The sequence below is a fragment of the Halyomorpha halys genome, unplaced genomic scaffold (assembly GCF_000696795.3).
Source record: "Halyomorpha halys isolate HHAL.00 unplaced genomic scaffold, Hhal_1.1 Scaffold18.1, whole genome shotgun sequence".
Lineage (NCBI taxonomy): Eukaryota > Metazoa > Arthropoda > Insecta > Hemiptera > Pentatomidae > Halyomorpha > Halyomorpha halys.
In genome coordinates this window covers 278,027-291,942 of record NW_027114407.1, presented here as the reverse complement: position 1 = coordinate 291,942, position 13,916 = coordinate 278,027, and the positions used below count along the sequence as shown (strand labels likewise).

The 13,916-nt window shown below is 28.2% G+C and overlaps 1 protein-coding gene across 4 annotated transcripts in view; it reads left to right on the top strand.

The window, feature by feature from the left end:
• The window catches only part of msn (serine/threonine-protein kinase msn), a 45,265-nt gene extending 32,246 nt beyond the window's left edge, over positions 1-13,019 (top strand). The window contains exons 17-24 of one of the 4 annotated variants that reach the window (XM_014420630.2): positions 4,751-4,973; positions 6,204-6,424; positions 6,506-6,673; positions 8,376-8,525; positions 8,751-8,861; positions 9,996-10,184; positions 12,291-12,387; positions 12,466-13,019. In XM_014420630.2, coding sequence (XP_014276116.1) covers positions 4,751-4,973; positions 6,204-6,424; positions 6,506-6,673; positions 8,376-8,525; positions 8,751-8,861; positions 9,996-10,184; positions 12,291-12,374 — 1,146 coding nt within the window. In that variant the 3' untranslated portion in view covers positions 12,375-12,387; positions 12,466-13,019. The remainder of the gene's footprint in view (positions 1-4,750; positions 4,974-6,203; positions 6,425-6,505; positions 6,674-8,375; positions 8,526-8,750; positions 8,862-9,995; positions 10,185-12,290; positions 12,388-12,465) is intronic. The other 3 variants (XM_014420620.2, XM_014420611.2, XM_014420604.2) reach the window with 3 other exon arrangements.
• The last annotated feature ends 897 nt before the right edge of the window (positions 13,020-13,916 follow it).

The window sequence follows — 13,916 nt, the reverse complement described above, 5'->3', positions numbered from 1 at the left end:
ATATAAATGAACATACCAATTCACTGTTAAAATTCAAAGAACCAAAAAACTTATAATCAAAATGAGGGCTTTATGCAAGTCATATTCGCCACTTTTTCAAATAGAAAAATCCTGAAAAACTGCTATACCTGCATTAAAAATAAACAAATTTAGCTAATTAAATAAATCTAGAGTTTAAATGGAATGTGCAAAAAGTTTTTGATAGTTAATAATGGAGGAAACATATAAGCTAAGTTTGTTTATTTTTAATGGAAGTAGCAGTTTTATTTTCTCTGGTTTTGTTAAAATTTGAAACAGTGAAGGGTGAGTGAGCATTTAGCAGTTCTAAGCCTCAAACATGGTGGTAAACTATTAAAGTCATTGAAAAATGCAAATTTTATTTTATTGGATATGTTCAGGAGTCCTGAGATTTTAAATTATTTTATGATTCTGCTTAGATTTGTGAAATAGTTGATTGTTATATAGTGCAGTATTGATAAATTTTTGCTTATTGTATGATGTTAGTTCATTCGGTATTTGTATTGCCATGATTTTGATGTATTGTTTTAAGTATGTGTTAGGTTTAAATTTTAATTCTGATCCATTGATTCTATTATTTGTAATCAGTTATTTATTTCAACCAAATAACTCCGAGCTTGGCTTACTTATTCCAAGTTTAGTCCCAATTTTCAGAATATTTCTGGGCGTTTTGTCCTCTTAGATCATTTAATAATGGCTGAATACTCTATTGTTGGTTATAATGAATGGAGAGGTTTTTATTATCTAAATTGTAAGGCTTACTCTTCCAGAGGGGGCCACAGATTATATAGATTCATAATGTACACTGTCTATCAAAAGTTTAAGATCACCTGAACTACTTAAGTATTGAAGTAACAGAATCTTTCTTAAATTTATTGTTTTCTTTAGAAATTATATTATCTACTAAATGCTCTCCTGTTTTCAATGTTGAAAATGCAACAGTTGTTTTAACAATTTTTTTGATCAAATCTACCCCTTTCCATTACCTCAATTTTCCTTTTCACTTAAAATTGAGTGATTATATTCGTGGAATTAGGAATTGTAAAAATGGCCTATAGGATAAGGAAAATATTTACCCTCTTTAGGGTTTCCCTTAACCCATGCTTATTATTTTTTTTTTAAGCCCTACTCATGAAATGGTTTACGGTGATCTTAAACTTTTCATTGAAAGTTTACTTTGTATTTAAATTTTTTAGTGTGAGAATATGTTGACACAAAGCTCCTTTAACACAGCCTAAACATTACTCCTAGTGAAACTTCTATTGTTTCTCTTCTGTTCTTTATTTTTACCCTTGAACAATTAAATTTTGATACATTTACGTTAGTTGTGGATAGTCCCTGGATGTTTTTCTTTTGTTATATCATTTAGTTTGCTTGTATATAAGCCATACTAATAATTGTGTGTTTGCTGTGGGAGTTAAACCTGGAAACAACATGGACTAACATCAATTAATTTCACATGTAAGTACCAATTTTTTTTTCTATTATTTTTCTACCATAAGTTCTTACATCTATCAAAAATTGACCATTTAATCCTAGGTCGAGGTTATGATTAAAACTAATAATGCATGTAGCATGATTACTAAATTTTAAAAGCTTTCTGTTTTTCTATTATTAATTCCTAAACCAACCATTTATATATTTTTAGCATTTAAATCAAATTAGCTTGTAGAATTATATTTGAACATAAATTACTATGATTTATATTAATATATTATGACTTGATAAGTCTGTTCGCTCATCACCAGATGGAAGGAATTCCACATTAGTGCATTTCTGTTCCTCTATTAATCTCAATCAACCATTTTCAATATTCGGAATTTTTTTTCTGATTACAAAAGCTAATAAAAATTTTTAAAAAAAATTTATATTTTAACAATTGTGTACTTGAATTATAACCAAAATTTTCATTCCTTACTTATAAAGTTAGTGTTTGTAAAAAAAAGTTTTTAAGGGAAATCTTTATTCTTTTTCTATTGTTTCTAATTATATCCAAAACTTTCAGCCTGATGGAAATAGCTTGTTTTATTATTTTTTTAAATCAATAATTTTTTCCATTAAAATTTGAGACTAAAATGTACCTAGTAAGACCATTAATTTCTAAGATATAGCTCTTCAAAAAGTGATCAATTCCCCTCCAAAAAGTTATAAAATTTCATTATTGTCTCTTTTATTCTGTAAGAAGAGTTTAGTAGAATGAATTTGTTGTAAATTTAATTAGCTTTGATTTCATTCAACAAGAGAATGTTTCACTTATCTGTATATCTTAACAATGTTATATAACTGAAAACATTAAAAAGTAGAATCTGAGAGGAAAGATTATTAAAAAAAAACCTAAGTGTTAGTTATTAAATTGTAATAAATATAAAATGAAAATCAGAAGTATAGAATATATTGCACTATTATAATTTTTATTCCAGCTTTTGTCTATTATCTTCATTTTTATTAAATTTATGTTTAACCAATATTACACACCATTTTAAACTTATTCAATTAATCAGTTGTATTTTCTTTTACTACACTATTGTAATATCTTCACTTCAACATTATTGTTACTTATAAAATTATTATTTTCGCAATATTAGTATCTTGTATTTCATATAAAATGTAATGTTTCAGGATTATTTTAATTAAAGATGAATTATTATTATCAAATTTTAACAATTAATTAAAGCATGCTGCTCGGCTTGTATAAAATTCTTTCAATGTAAAAAATTCATAATAAGTCTGAAAATGGCATTATCTGTGTTAAAAAACAAATTTTTCAAAAAATTAGTTTATTGTGTTAATAGACACACAGTTGCTATTAAGGCTGTTGGCTGCTGAAGAATTTTGTTTTCAAACGTTGAAAGTTTTGCTGAGTCAATCTGGAAATGAATGTTCTGAAACTAGAATAATTAACTCATTCTAAGAATTCAAATCTGTTAGTTTACTTATTCATGGTTTAGTTATTGACCCTGAAAATTGACTTCATATGAAATAGGTTTTTCTGAAATAATTACTGTATTATAATTTCTTTTATGATTGAAAGCTTTAAAAAACTACTAGTCTCTCCTATCATTATACAATCCAACTGTTTTAATTAATTTTCTGTTAATGCTTCTTGGTTTTGGGTTTAATTGATTCTATATCTTATCTGCTTTTTCTTTTTAAACCTAATTTCTGTTGTTAAAAAATTCATTATTTTTTTGTTCATTCCTTCTTTTTTTTAAAATAAAATATCTTATCGTGAGCCATTAATAATTTTTTTTAATTTGGTTGTATATTTTAATCTTTTCTAAAGAACCTGGAAAAAATGACACGTCACATATAGAATTTTTTCTATTATTTTCTGTAAAATTTCCAGTTCTCCCTACCGATTCAAAAAGTATGACTTTTCGGCATTTCTGGAATTGTTATGTCTTTAACAACCATGTCAAACTATCCAAGCTAAAAGAGAAAGGTGTTTAATTTCCTTTAAACCCTTCCTTTTCTTATAATATTCACAGACTAGGAATGGAATTGGGTGAACAAATGACTGATGACATAGTTTTCTCATTTTTCATGAACTGTTTTCGTATTTTTTAATGAATTATATACATAAAAACAAATTAAAAACTTATCACATTCTAGATAGGTTAATTAAAAATAAAGTCTTCAAATGCCTTACCGTTTTGATATAGGCGTAAGAATGACAAATAATAAAAATGCACATTAGTTTCCTATATGTCTTCGTATATTGAGAAGTAAAACAACTGAATATCTATAATGGTTTTAGAAACTACAATCTATTATGTTAGTCTGCAACTGACATGAGTTGGAAAAGCAAGTGAGAAAAGATAAAGCTATTAAAAATAAGAGAAAACTGATAGGGTGAACGAATGATACTTAACTCCTAGGCACAGGTTTCTTCAGTTCCTACTTTAATTCTTCTTATTCCGACAAAAAAAGGGGGCTATTTTCTGCCTCTTTGATGGTTAATTTAATGATGCTGATAGTCTCAAATTTATAATTTGCTTCTGAGGTCTTATAGAGATTTTGACAAAGTGAACGATTGGTATTTCGGTGTTTGAAACCTAATTTTTCTAAATTTCAGGTTATTTTAACAAATTGTTTACTGATTTGGAATGTGGAAAAGGTCGATCAGGATGTTTTTTTTTATTACGATATCTTTTATGGGTAGTCGCAGTACCCTTTGGAGATTATTAAACACTTTCTGATTTTCTTGGGAAATGATCCATATAGTTCATCAGATTATTGAAAAGATATTTATTTATTTTATTTTCTATGAAGGCATTATATCCGAATTATGGAGTATATTATGATGGTACAATATAAACCTTTTTAAATATACCAGATTTTTAATATAAGCCGATCTTCTAGCCGAGTTTCACTCACTAAATTTAAGTACTATATAATATTTTTGTAATTCTCATATTCTATATTATTTTTTAATATTCTATATGGGATGACATATTAACCAAAAGTTGAAAAACTTTCTTTATTTCCTGAAAGCACTTAACATTGTTAGTTGTCTTCAATTCTATCGGTATTTTTTTATATTCGCTTCTTTAGTCATAATCATTAATTTTCTCATAACAGTTAGAGGTGAATCTATGCATTTGTGCATGGTTATTAAATATCATATTCAAAGCATCTCTTCCATTCTTTTATGTTTAAATCAGTTCAGTGGAAAGAAAAATATTTATAAAATAAAAAAGTAGAAAATGGCATTTAAAACATTTTTTTTCAGTACCGACAAGCAGTAGCTAAGTTGGGTGGTGTTGTTGGTCAACAGAAGCAGAGATCGTTCCTTACCTTTGGATTTGGGGCTGGTAACAATGGGGCCAATAGGCGGGAGTCTCATGTCAACGTCAACGTGACACCGACTTCTCATGATCTTGCTTCGGACACTCCAGAAATCAGGAAATACAAGAAGAGGTTTAATTCTGAAATCCTCTGTGCTGCATTATGGGGTAAGCGTTTTCTTCACACAGACACATATATTTATGTAGAAACACTTGAAAAATGAATTGCAAAAGCATATGAATAAATTGTACAAAACAAAATATTGTGTATAACTCAATTAATAATATAGGGATGATATGAAACAAATTTATGTGTAGGGTTATTAATTAAATTACTTAAATCAAATTTTTAAGTGAAAGAAACTTATAGAAAACTGCCATGTAAAATATTAATTTTAAAAGTATTTGAGAGTGAAAAAATTAACTAAAATAAATAAATGCACTTCTAATGTAGATCTCTTCTCTTGGGAGAAGAATGAACAGAATTTTTTTCTTTTCAAGAGATAGAAAAAAAAATTTATAATTGGCAAAAGTGTGAAACAACCTAAGTTACAAACATTTAATATTGGGTTCTTTTATTTTTTCATATATTTTATTCACAACTATACTTATGCCAATATTATTAAACATTTATATACAAAACCTAGTAATAGAAGCCCAGGTAATTAATTATTAGTAAGAATAATTTATTTATATTATGTTTTATTGTTAAACACATATGTTTGATGGTAAGGAAGTGTTTGATAAAATAATCAAGAAATGTAAATATTCAGAAATCATTAAAATTATCATTGAAATAAAATTAAAATAATATTGATTTTATTCTTTATCCGTCTATTGGCTTAAAGTTTTATTTTTAAAGGTCTATCCATTTTTTAAAAAAATGTTTCACTATTCCATTAAAAAGTTCATATTAAGGATAATTTTTTTATAGTCAAAACTTCACAAAAATAACAATATATTTAAATTGATTAAAATTTTATTTTTTAAAGTTCATTTTTCCAGTTTGGTCTTTACATAATGAGCTTTAAAGCCCTAGTTTTATTTACAAAATGATAAAATCAAAGTTTTTCAATCAAAGTTTCCTAACACAATAAACTTAAAATGCATTTTAATTTAATCATTTCTTTTCCTCTAACCATTTTTTTTTTTAAAATATGGGTATTTTGCTTTGTCCTTTTTTTTTTCTTTTTAAGTATGGGAGTTTTTTTTTTTTTTTAATGGCTAAATAAATGTAAAAGAAGTTTGAAATTTTATGAGTTGCAGGTAATTTTTTTACAATCCAGTTAATGCTCTTAAGTTTTTGTAATTTTTAATTTTTTTAAATTTTCAAAATTTAAAAGTGATGGTCAATTTGACTTTAAATGCTATTATAATTAAATCTATTTCTGTTTTCAGGTGTTAATCTTTTGATTGGTACTGAAACTGGTTTGATGCTCCTTGACAGATCTGGTCAAGGAAAGGTATATCAATTAATTTCGCGAAGAAGGTTTCAACAAATGGAAGTATTAGAGGGCCAGAACATCCTAGTCACCGTCTCTGGCAAAAAGAACAGAGTCAGGGTTTATTATCTGTCTTGGCTTAAAGGAAAAATCTTAAGGACTGATGGTGTCTCAGAGGTTAAAACTACTAACTTTTGATCTTTTCTCTTAATTATTCTAATATCTTATTAACAATATAATTTTCTGATGTGATTCCAGCAAGTTGAGAGGCGAAATGGATGGATAAATGTTGGAGATCTTCAAGGTGCTGTTCACTTCAAAATAGTCAAATATGAACGCATTAAATTCCTCGTTATAGCTTTAAAAGATTCTATTGAAATTTATGCTTGGGCACCTAAGCCGTATCATAAATTCATGGCTTTCAAGGTAAATCATTTTTTTCTTTCTATATATGACTAATTAATACTCTCAGTTCAAAAATTAATAAAGAAAGAAAAAAGACCAGATGCTTAATAAACCTGATTTTAAAGGCTATTAATGACTAATATGTTTTTGTGGGTGTTTTGGCTAGAACTGTTTTCATTAAAGTAATCCCTTCATATCAAAAGGGGAGGAAATAAGCTCTCATTTTTCTTTGAGACTGTTTTGACCCTGTGGAGTAATGTTTTGTACCTTTCAACATTCCAATTTATTTACCATTCTTTTTTCATTGAAAAATGTCCTGAATCTATTCTGTTAAAGAATAATGCTCCTATGGCAAATGAAGACATAGCTTGCACAGGGGACTAGATCATTCTATGCATTGTAGCATTGCTTAGTCCATTATCCATAATGCACTCCAGTGATTCTGGTTTGAGACATGTATCAAATGGTGTGATGTATCCATCTCAGCTGGGCCAATAATTTTATTCAGTGGCAATTCTCTCTTTGTTCAGCACCATTCAGATAGTCTTGTCAGAGTGGAGACAACGTACAGTCACATCCGCCCTATCAGAAGTCAAAGTTTTGTTAAGTGATCATTTATGTTTCAAGGTCCAAATTTCCATCTTGTGTTAAAGTTATTTTCATTGGAACTGCGGCTCTGGCTGCTTAGAGTACATTGAGGAAGTGCTCCTAGTAGCTTTGAACCCTTTTGCTCCATTTATTGTTGAAAAATTCATTTTCATGCGAAATAATGCACTAGTACTATTATTGTCAGCTAATATTTAGAGAATTTAAAAATTATACGTTTTTGAACACAACTCCATGAAAAGAATTGTAATGAGCGTTTGTAGATAATTAAGCTAGTTAAGATAAATGTGGCTTTTAGTTTTAGATTATTGTTTTTGTGGGCATTTCTTGTGTTTTAAATTCAATTTCTTCTATATCTGACTAGGTTGGCTCTCCCTGCAAGAGAGTTCGCCAGTTTTTGGAGGTCATCTTTGGTTACAAACCTCACTTAAAAAAAGAATTATCAGTTTTTAAAAAACTGTAAATTCTCATTTTTATCCTTATTTTAGAGCAATTGATTGAAAAGGATTTGTTTATGTACTGTATAGAACTAATTCATACCACGAAAAAAAAAAATTGTATTGTTTGAAATTATTGGAAAAATCAGAGTATCCATTTTCTTTTCTGCTGAGTTTCATTTTCAAATTCATGGCCTATTTTTGAGTATTCAGACTTATTTTCTCCTTCAGAATAATTCACACTAGGTCAGGTGCATATTCTAATAAATTTGAATTATGATTAGAGAAAATTAAATCAGTTGTGTGTAATTATTCCTCTAGAATCTAAATAAATAGTATATTTATATGAATCTCAGTTTTATGATAAAAGTTTGTTTTCATTGTGTAAATGATTGAAAGTTATGTGTTTACTGTAAACATGTTGTATAAATTAAATAAAGAGATTTAACACAGGTCTTAATTCAAGTAAGAGGACATCTTTAATATCAGCACTAGTTGTGCTATCTACTCTGACACAAAGGATGAAATAAGTAAGATCACCCGCAATGTTTAATTGAGGACTTATTTCTCTTTCAACTTTTATTTATTTTAATTCAACAATTGTTTACTAAATAATTGATTAAATCTCTGTTTTGCTTTGATAATGCCACATCTGACAAAAAAATTATTTTCATTTTTAGTCGTTTGGTGAGCTTGCACATCGACCACTTTTGGTTGATTTAACTGTTGAAGAAGGAACTCGTCTTAAGGTGATCTATGGTTCAGCTGACGGTTTTCATGCAGTTGATTTGGATTCTGCTTCAGTTTATGATATATACCTTCCTAAACATGTAAGTTATCTTTTTAGCATAATCTAATGTCGAAATAATTGCCTGACAGTAGTATTGTTTATCATTTTATTTTTCCCAACTTACTTTGGTTGATAATTTTAAAAGCATTTCTTTTTACATTATTTTGTGTTAAACATGTCCCTATTAAACAATTTAATAGGGACATGTCTGTCCACTCATGCCTTTTTTTTTTGTGGATTAAGTTTTTCTTCTTTTTTTTTCCAGACTCAGGCTGCCATTAGCCCACATTGTATTGTACCCCTTCCTAATTCAAATGGCATACAACTTCTCCTTTGTTACGATAATGAAGGAGTCTATGTAAATACTTATGGAAAGGTAATTTTATTTATGTTTTTATTGACAACTTTTTGATCATATTTTTGTTTTTGCTGGAAAATATTTAATGTTTCTTGGGTATTAGTTACATATCTGGGAAGCAATATAGTGAATGATATTTGTACTTCAGAATTGAATCCTAAACCCTATGCTAGAAATACAACGATCCTTAGTTGTTGAATCAAGAAATTAAATGACTATTTTACTATTATATTCTACCTGTTATGCTACTATTACCTTGAAGAGCATTCTTAGCCACTAGTTTTAAAAGAAGCTATAAGCTGTTTGATTAATGTTTGGACTTACTTATACAGCTGTATGTGTGATGTGATGATCTCAGTTTCTGTGCCATCAGTTTAAAAGTTAAGGGCTTAGTAGTGTGACATAGTACTTTGTCTAGAGACAACATTTAATTGGAAATAATAGCTTTGAAGAAGTTTCTCAAATTTATGGTTATTACAGTTAAAACCTTGTCAGATCAGGGTAACAGTATAAAACAACTGAAAACCTCAATGTGTATTCAGATTTTTACTGAAATCAGAAGTAATTTTATAGCATCTGCGGGAAAAATCTATTTTTAAATTTTCTCTGGTCAAAGTTGAATGACTGAAGGTAGATCCTCCTCGACTAGAACAAATAATATGTGTATAAGTGGAATGCTGATTTATAAATGTTAAATATTTCTATAAGATGTTTAGAAACATCCATCATACTTAGTGTATGCGCCCAGAGTCCAATTATAAATAGTGGTGCTCTTAATTCTTTTGTTATAAACAGTGGACATTATATTTCTCTATTTAATATATATTACCATATTATATAACTTACAATTAATAAAGTAATAGATTGATTTCAACCTTTCAATTCAGTACACATGAAAAAATAAAAAAATAAAATTATTAAAGAAATAAAAATTTTTACCTTACGCAAATACTAGAAATAATTTTCTCCAAAATATGATTTGTGTTATCTTTAAATTAACATTTTGTCGCTATTAGGTAGAATTAAACCATTTATTTCTCTTACATCTTATTAATTTTCATTCATTAAAGAATAATGATGTAGATTTCTGTGAATTCAGTACTAATCGTTGCATTTTGCTATATTTTCTTAATTTTTAAATTTCCTTTATAGGTTTCCAAAAATATAGTGCTCCAGTGGGGAGAAATGCCTACTTCCGTGGCCTATATAGGAACAGGTCAGATCATGGGGTGGGGCAATAAGGCAATTGAAATACGTAGCGTTGAGACTGGGCATCTTGATGGCGTCTTCATGCATAAGAAAGCTCAGCGCCTCAAGTTTCTATGTGAAAGGAATGATAAGGTTAGTCATTTTAACTGTAATATTTTTTAATTAATTTATTTGTGCTTGATAAAATCATACAATTTTTACTATCTCATTTCTATAAATTGAATTTTTATCAATTTGATACAAAGGGTCCTCATATTTATTTCATGTTCAGTTCTTTGTAAAATGACTTAAGATGGGTCCTGTTTGAAAAAAGTGTTAATACATATTATGAGGAGAAGTTTTGGCGTGAATTTCAGTCATTCATCTGGGCTATGTACTAACAAGATAACAACCATATTAGAAGAAAGTTGGAAAAATGAAATAAGCACCACTTATTACGTTCTTCACTTGTGATTGCACCTCTTGACTCTCTTATAATAATCTACTGTCAACAATATTGTCGGATCCATAGAGGAAGCACTTCTTATTTCATTTTGCAGTATTTTTGTCTTCAATCATTGTTTGAATTGTAGTTTTCGCTAAACCTATTTTTTTCCTATTTCATTTTTCAATTTTCCTTAATTACTATTATTTCATTTTTCACTTCCAGTGTAATAGCATGCTGTTTTTGAGAAACCTCACCAAACAGAACATTATTATCGCCCATTTTTCTTTTTAAATATTATAGGTAAATACATGAGATGTTTACTCATTACCGGGAAAGAGCAAATTTATTTTATGTCTATATTGGACTATCAAACTCATGTCCTTTTCATTCACCTATTTTTTTTAATTAAAAGGCTTCATTAAAAAAAAAAAAATGTTTTTTCTCAGAGTTATAAGTCCAAATTCACCTTAATGTTAAACAGTTCCTGGTATAAATCAGCTCACAACTTAAAGACAATGGCTCAGAAGCAACTTAAAACAGTTAACTATTTTTCTTGAAAAGCCAGCAGCTAGTGTGGTGGCAAACCTGAAATTCAGATTCAGCATCCTTTAAAAATATATTAAATTGTGGAGAAAAACACATAGCACTTTTTCTTGTAGAAAACCTTTTGTTGACTTATGTCTTTTAATTTACTTTGTTCATATTTATATCATATTTTATTCTACGTCATTTAGTGCTAATACCTGTAATGATGTGGGTCAAAGCATTGGCATTCAATAAATCAGTTTTTACTTTCACTTATCTGTATATGGGATATATAGTAAGGAAAAGTATTTGGCATGTTAAATTTTGAATTTGAGTTTTCAATGGAAATACAAATTTTGAGTTAAAAAAATCAAGTCCTGCATGAAGGCCGTGGGTCTGTGAACAGCCTAACTTAAAAATGAAAAGTCCTATGAAACTGGAATTATATATTTAAGACAGCTTGTAGTAAGTACTTAGTAAGTAAGTAATTAAGTAAGCCTGGAGTAAGACAGTAACTTTTTTGATGAACTCAACTGACTGGAAATGACAATAGAATATATTTTTCAATTTCCTCCATAACAGCTATAACCATTTTGACTAAACTCTGTATATCAAATAATTGAAAATTCTTTAGTATTAGGTAGTTGTTATCCTCATTGAAATAGGCTGACATGGCATAAATGACAAATGGTTAAAAAATCTTACTTTAAAGTATCTTTAATTTTTTTATTTGAAAATATTAACCAGTTCTTATTGTTGGCAGTACTAAATAATGGATAAATACAAAATATTAAAAAATTTTATGAATAAATAAAGGAGAATAATAGAGACAGGCTCTAAACTGAAAAAACTGAGTCCACCCTATCTCTCCTGATATGTTTATGACTTCAATATCTTTTGATAAACTGTTGTTTTCTCGGCAGGAAAGAAGTTAATGTTCGTTATTTCTACCCCCAAGGACCCTAAATATGTATTTTTATAGCAACAGAAAAATAAAAATGTTTTATCTAACATTTTCCCCCATTCTGGTGTAATTTTTTTTTTTGTAAATCACAAAGAATAACAATAACTTGAACATAAATTTACTCAACACTATTACTTGTGTGATAGTGATAGCACGCACCTCACCAATACTATTTTAGGATCCTCTTGTTGCCTGCCACCCCATGTTGTGCTTTTTTATTTTTTAATATTTAAAATTATAATAAAACATTTATGCAAAAATTTCTTACATTGTAAATAATCAATGTTTTTGAAAATATATCAAACATTCTGACAACTTTCAGGTGTTCTTCTCGTCAGCTAAAGGTGGTTCTTCTTGCCAAATTTATTTTATGACTCTCAATAAACCAGGAATGGCAAATTGGTGATCTGTATTCTTAGGTATCAATAATTTATTAATAATTATAGAACAATGATTAAACTTGAATATTGTAATTATTCATAAGTTTGTGTGTGCAGGAGGAGCAGTTGAAAACTGTAAGAAGACTTTGTCGGAGTTACCTCCGCCCCGCTACGTATCACTTAGTGTCACTCGAGGCTATCTCATCACTGTTCCTCTAATTAATCATCTATATATTTATATATTTTATGTTGTTAAGTCATCGTCATCAATAGGGGTTTGACTACTAACCAAGTGCCAAATTTTTCTTATCCTCCCCTGTCTGATGAAACTCAACCAAGGAGTAAGTCTGTTATGAAAGGGAAAAAATATTTAATTTATATCAACATTAGGAACTTAATTGTAGACCATTATTTTTTTTTTATTACTATTATTATTTAATCATTCTCTCATATTTCTCTTCCAAACTGAAAACACATTGAATAATTTCATTTTTCTACGTTTTTATAGATTTATTTATGTTTAATTAGTTTCATTTTGAAAATATTATATAACAATAATTAGAGTGTTATTAGTAATGCACACTATAATTGTGTGGATGTGATATTTATTTCTTTAAGGCTTTATGGTCAGGCACAGATTCAGATTTCTAATATTTGTTATATTATTATGAAAATTTCATTTTTATTATTATTATTTTATTTTTTTGTATAGATTGAGTGAGCGTCCTCAGTTCCTCACAATTGTGTCATGACAATTGTAAATACATGTTTTGTAAATTTTAATAAAGTTTTAGCTCCCGTATACATTTCGTTTGATTAGAGCATTAGGTGCCGATTGGTCAAGTATATTAAGAAAATATACTTAACCAACACACCCTAATCTAAAATAATAATGATAAAACCAAACATATCTGCTGGCATGGTAAATTAATAGCGAAAAAATGTTTTGTTGTGCCTGACTTCTGTTTTTTCTCTAGGTGCAATTTCCTTGAAATTCGTTGTAGAAATTTTTAATGATGAGTATTGTACAGATTGTAAACATTAAGGATTTAGATAGGCAATCAAAGTTGTGTAAAAAAAAAAAAAAAAATGAAAAAGATTAATTATGAAATAAGGGCACATAAAACCCACATTCCTCGTACAGACTGCAGTGTTTTCATATTCGATTTGTACAGCATTATACAATTTTGATAAGAAAAGTAAAAAAAAAAAATGAAGCATAGTTTGCTATTGGTTTTACTAAGTATAGCTCTCTTTATATATTGGGATACTGTTTATATAGGATTGAATGACTGTGCCTTCTACGAAAACATTTTCTTTATTAATTTTCATGCTTTATGATGATGTGGAATGGAATGAAAAGAGTTTGTAATTTTGTACAACGTGCCCTTATTTATTCTATTAGATATTCATTAATCCCATTTCATATGTCTTTCGAGGGGGAATATGTTTTTTTTCTCTTAGGTTTGTGCTTAGTGCATTCCTTCACTTAGTAAATATGATCTAGGTTTTCTAATTGGTTCTTTCAGTTCCATAAGTACATAGGTAAACTGTTAATAATATATTTA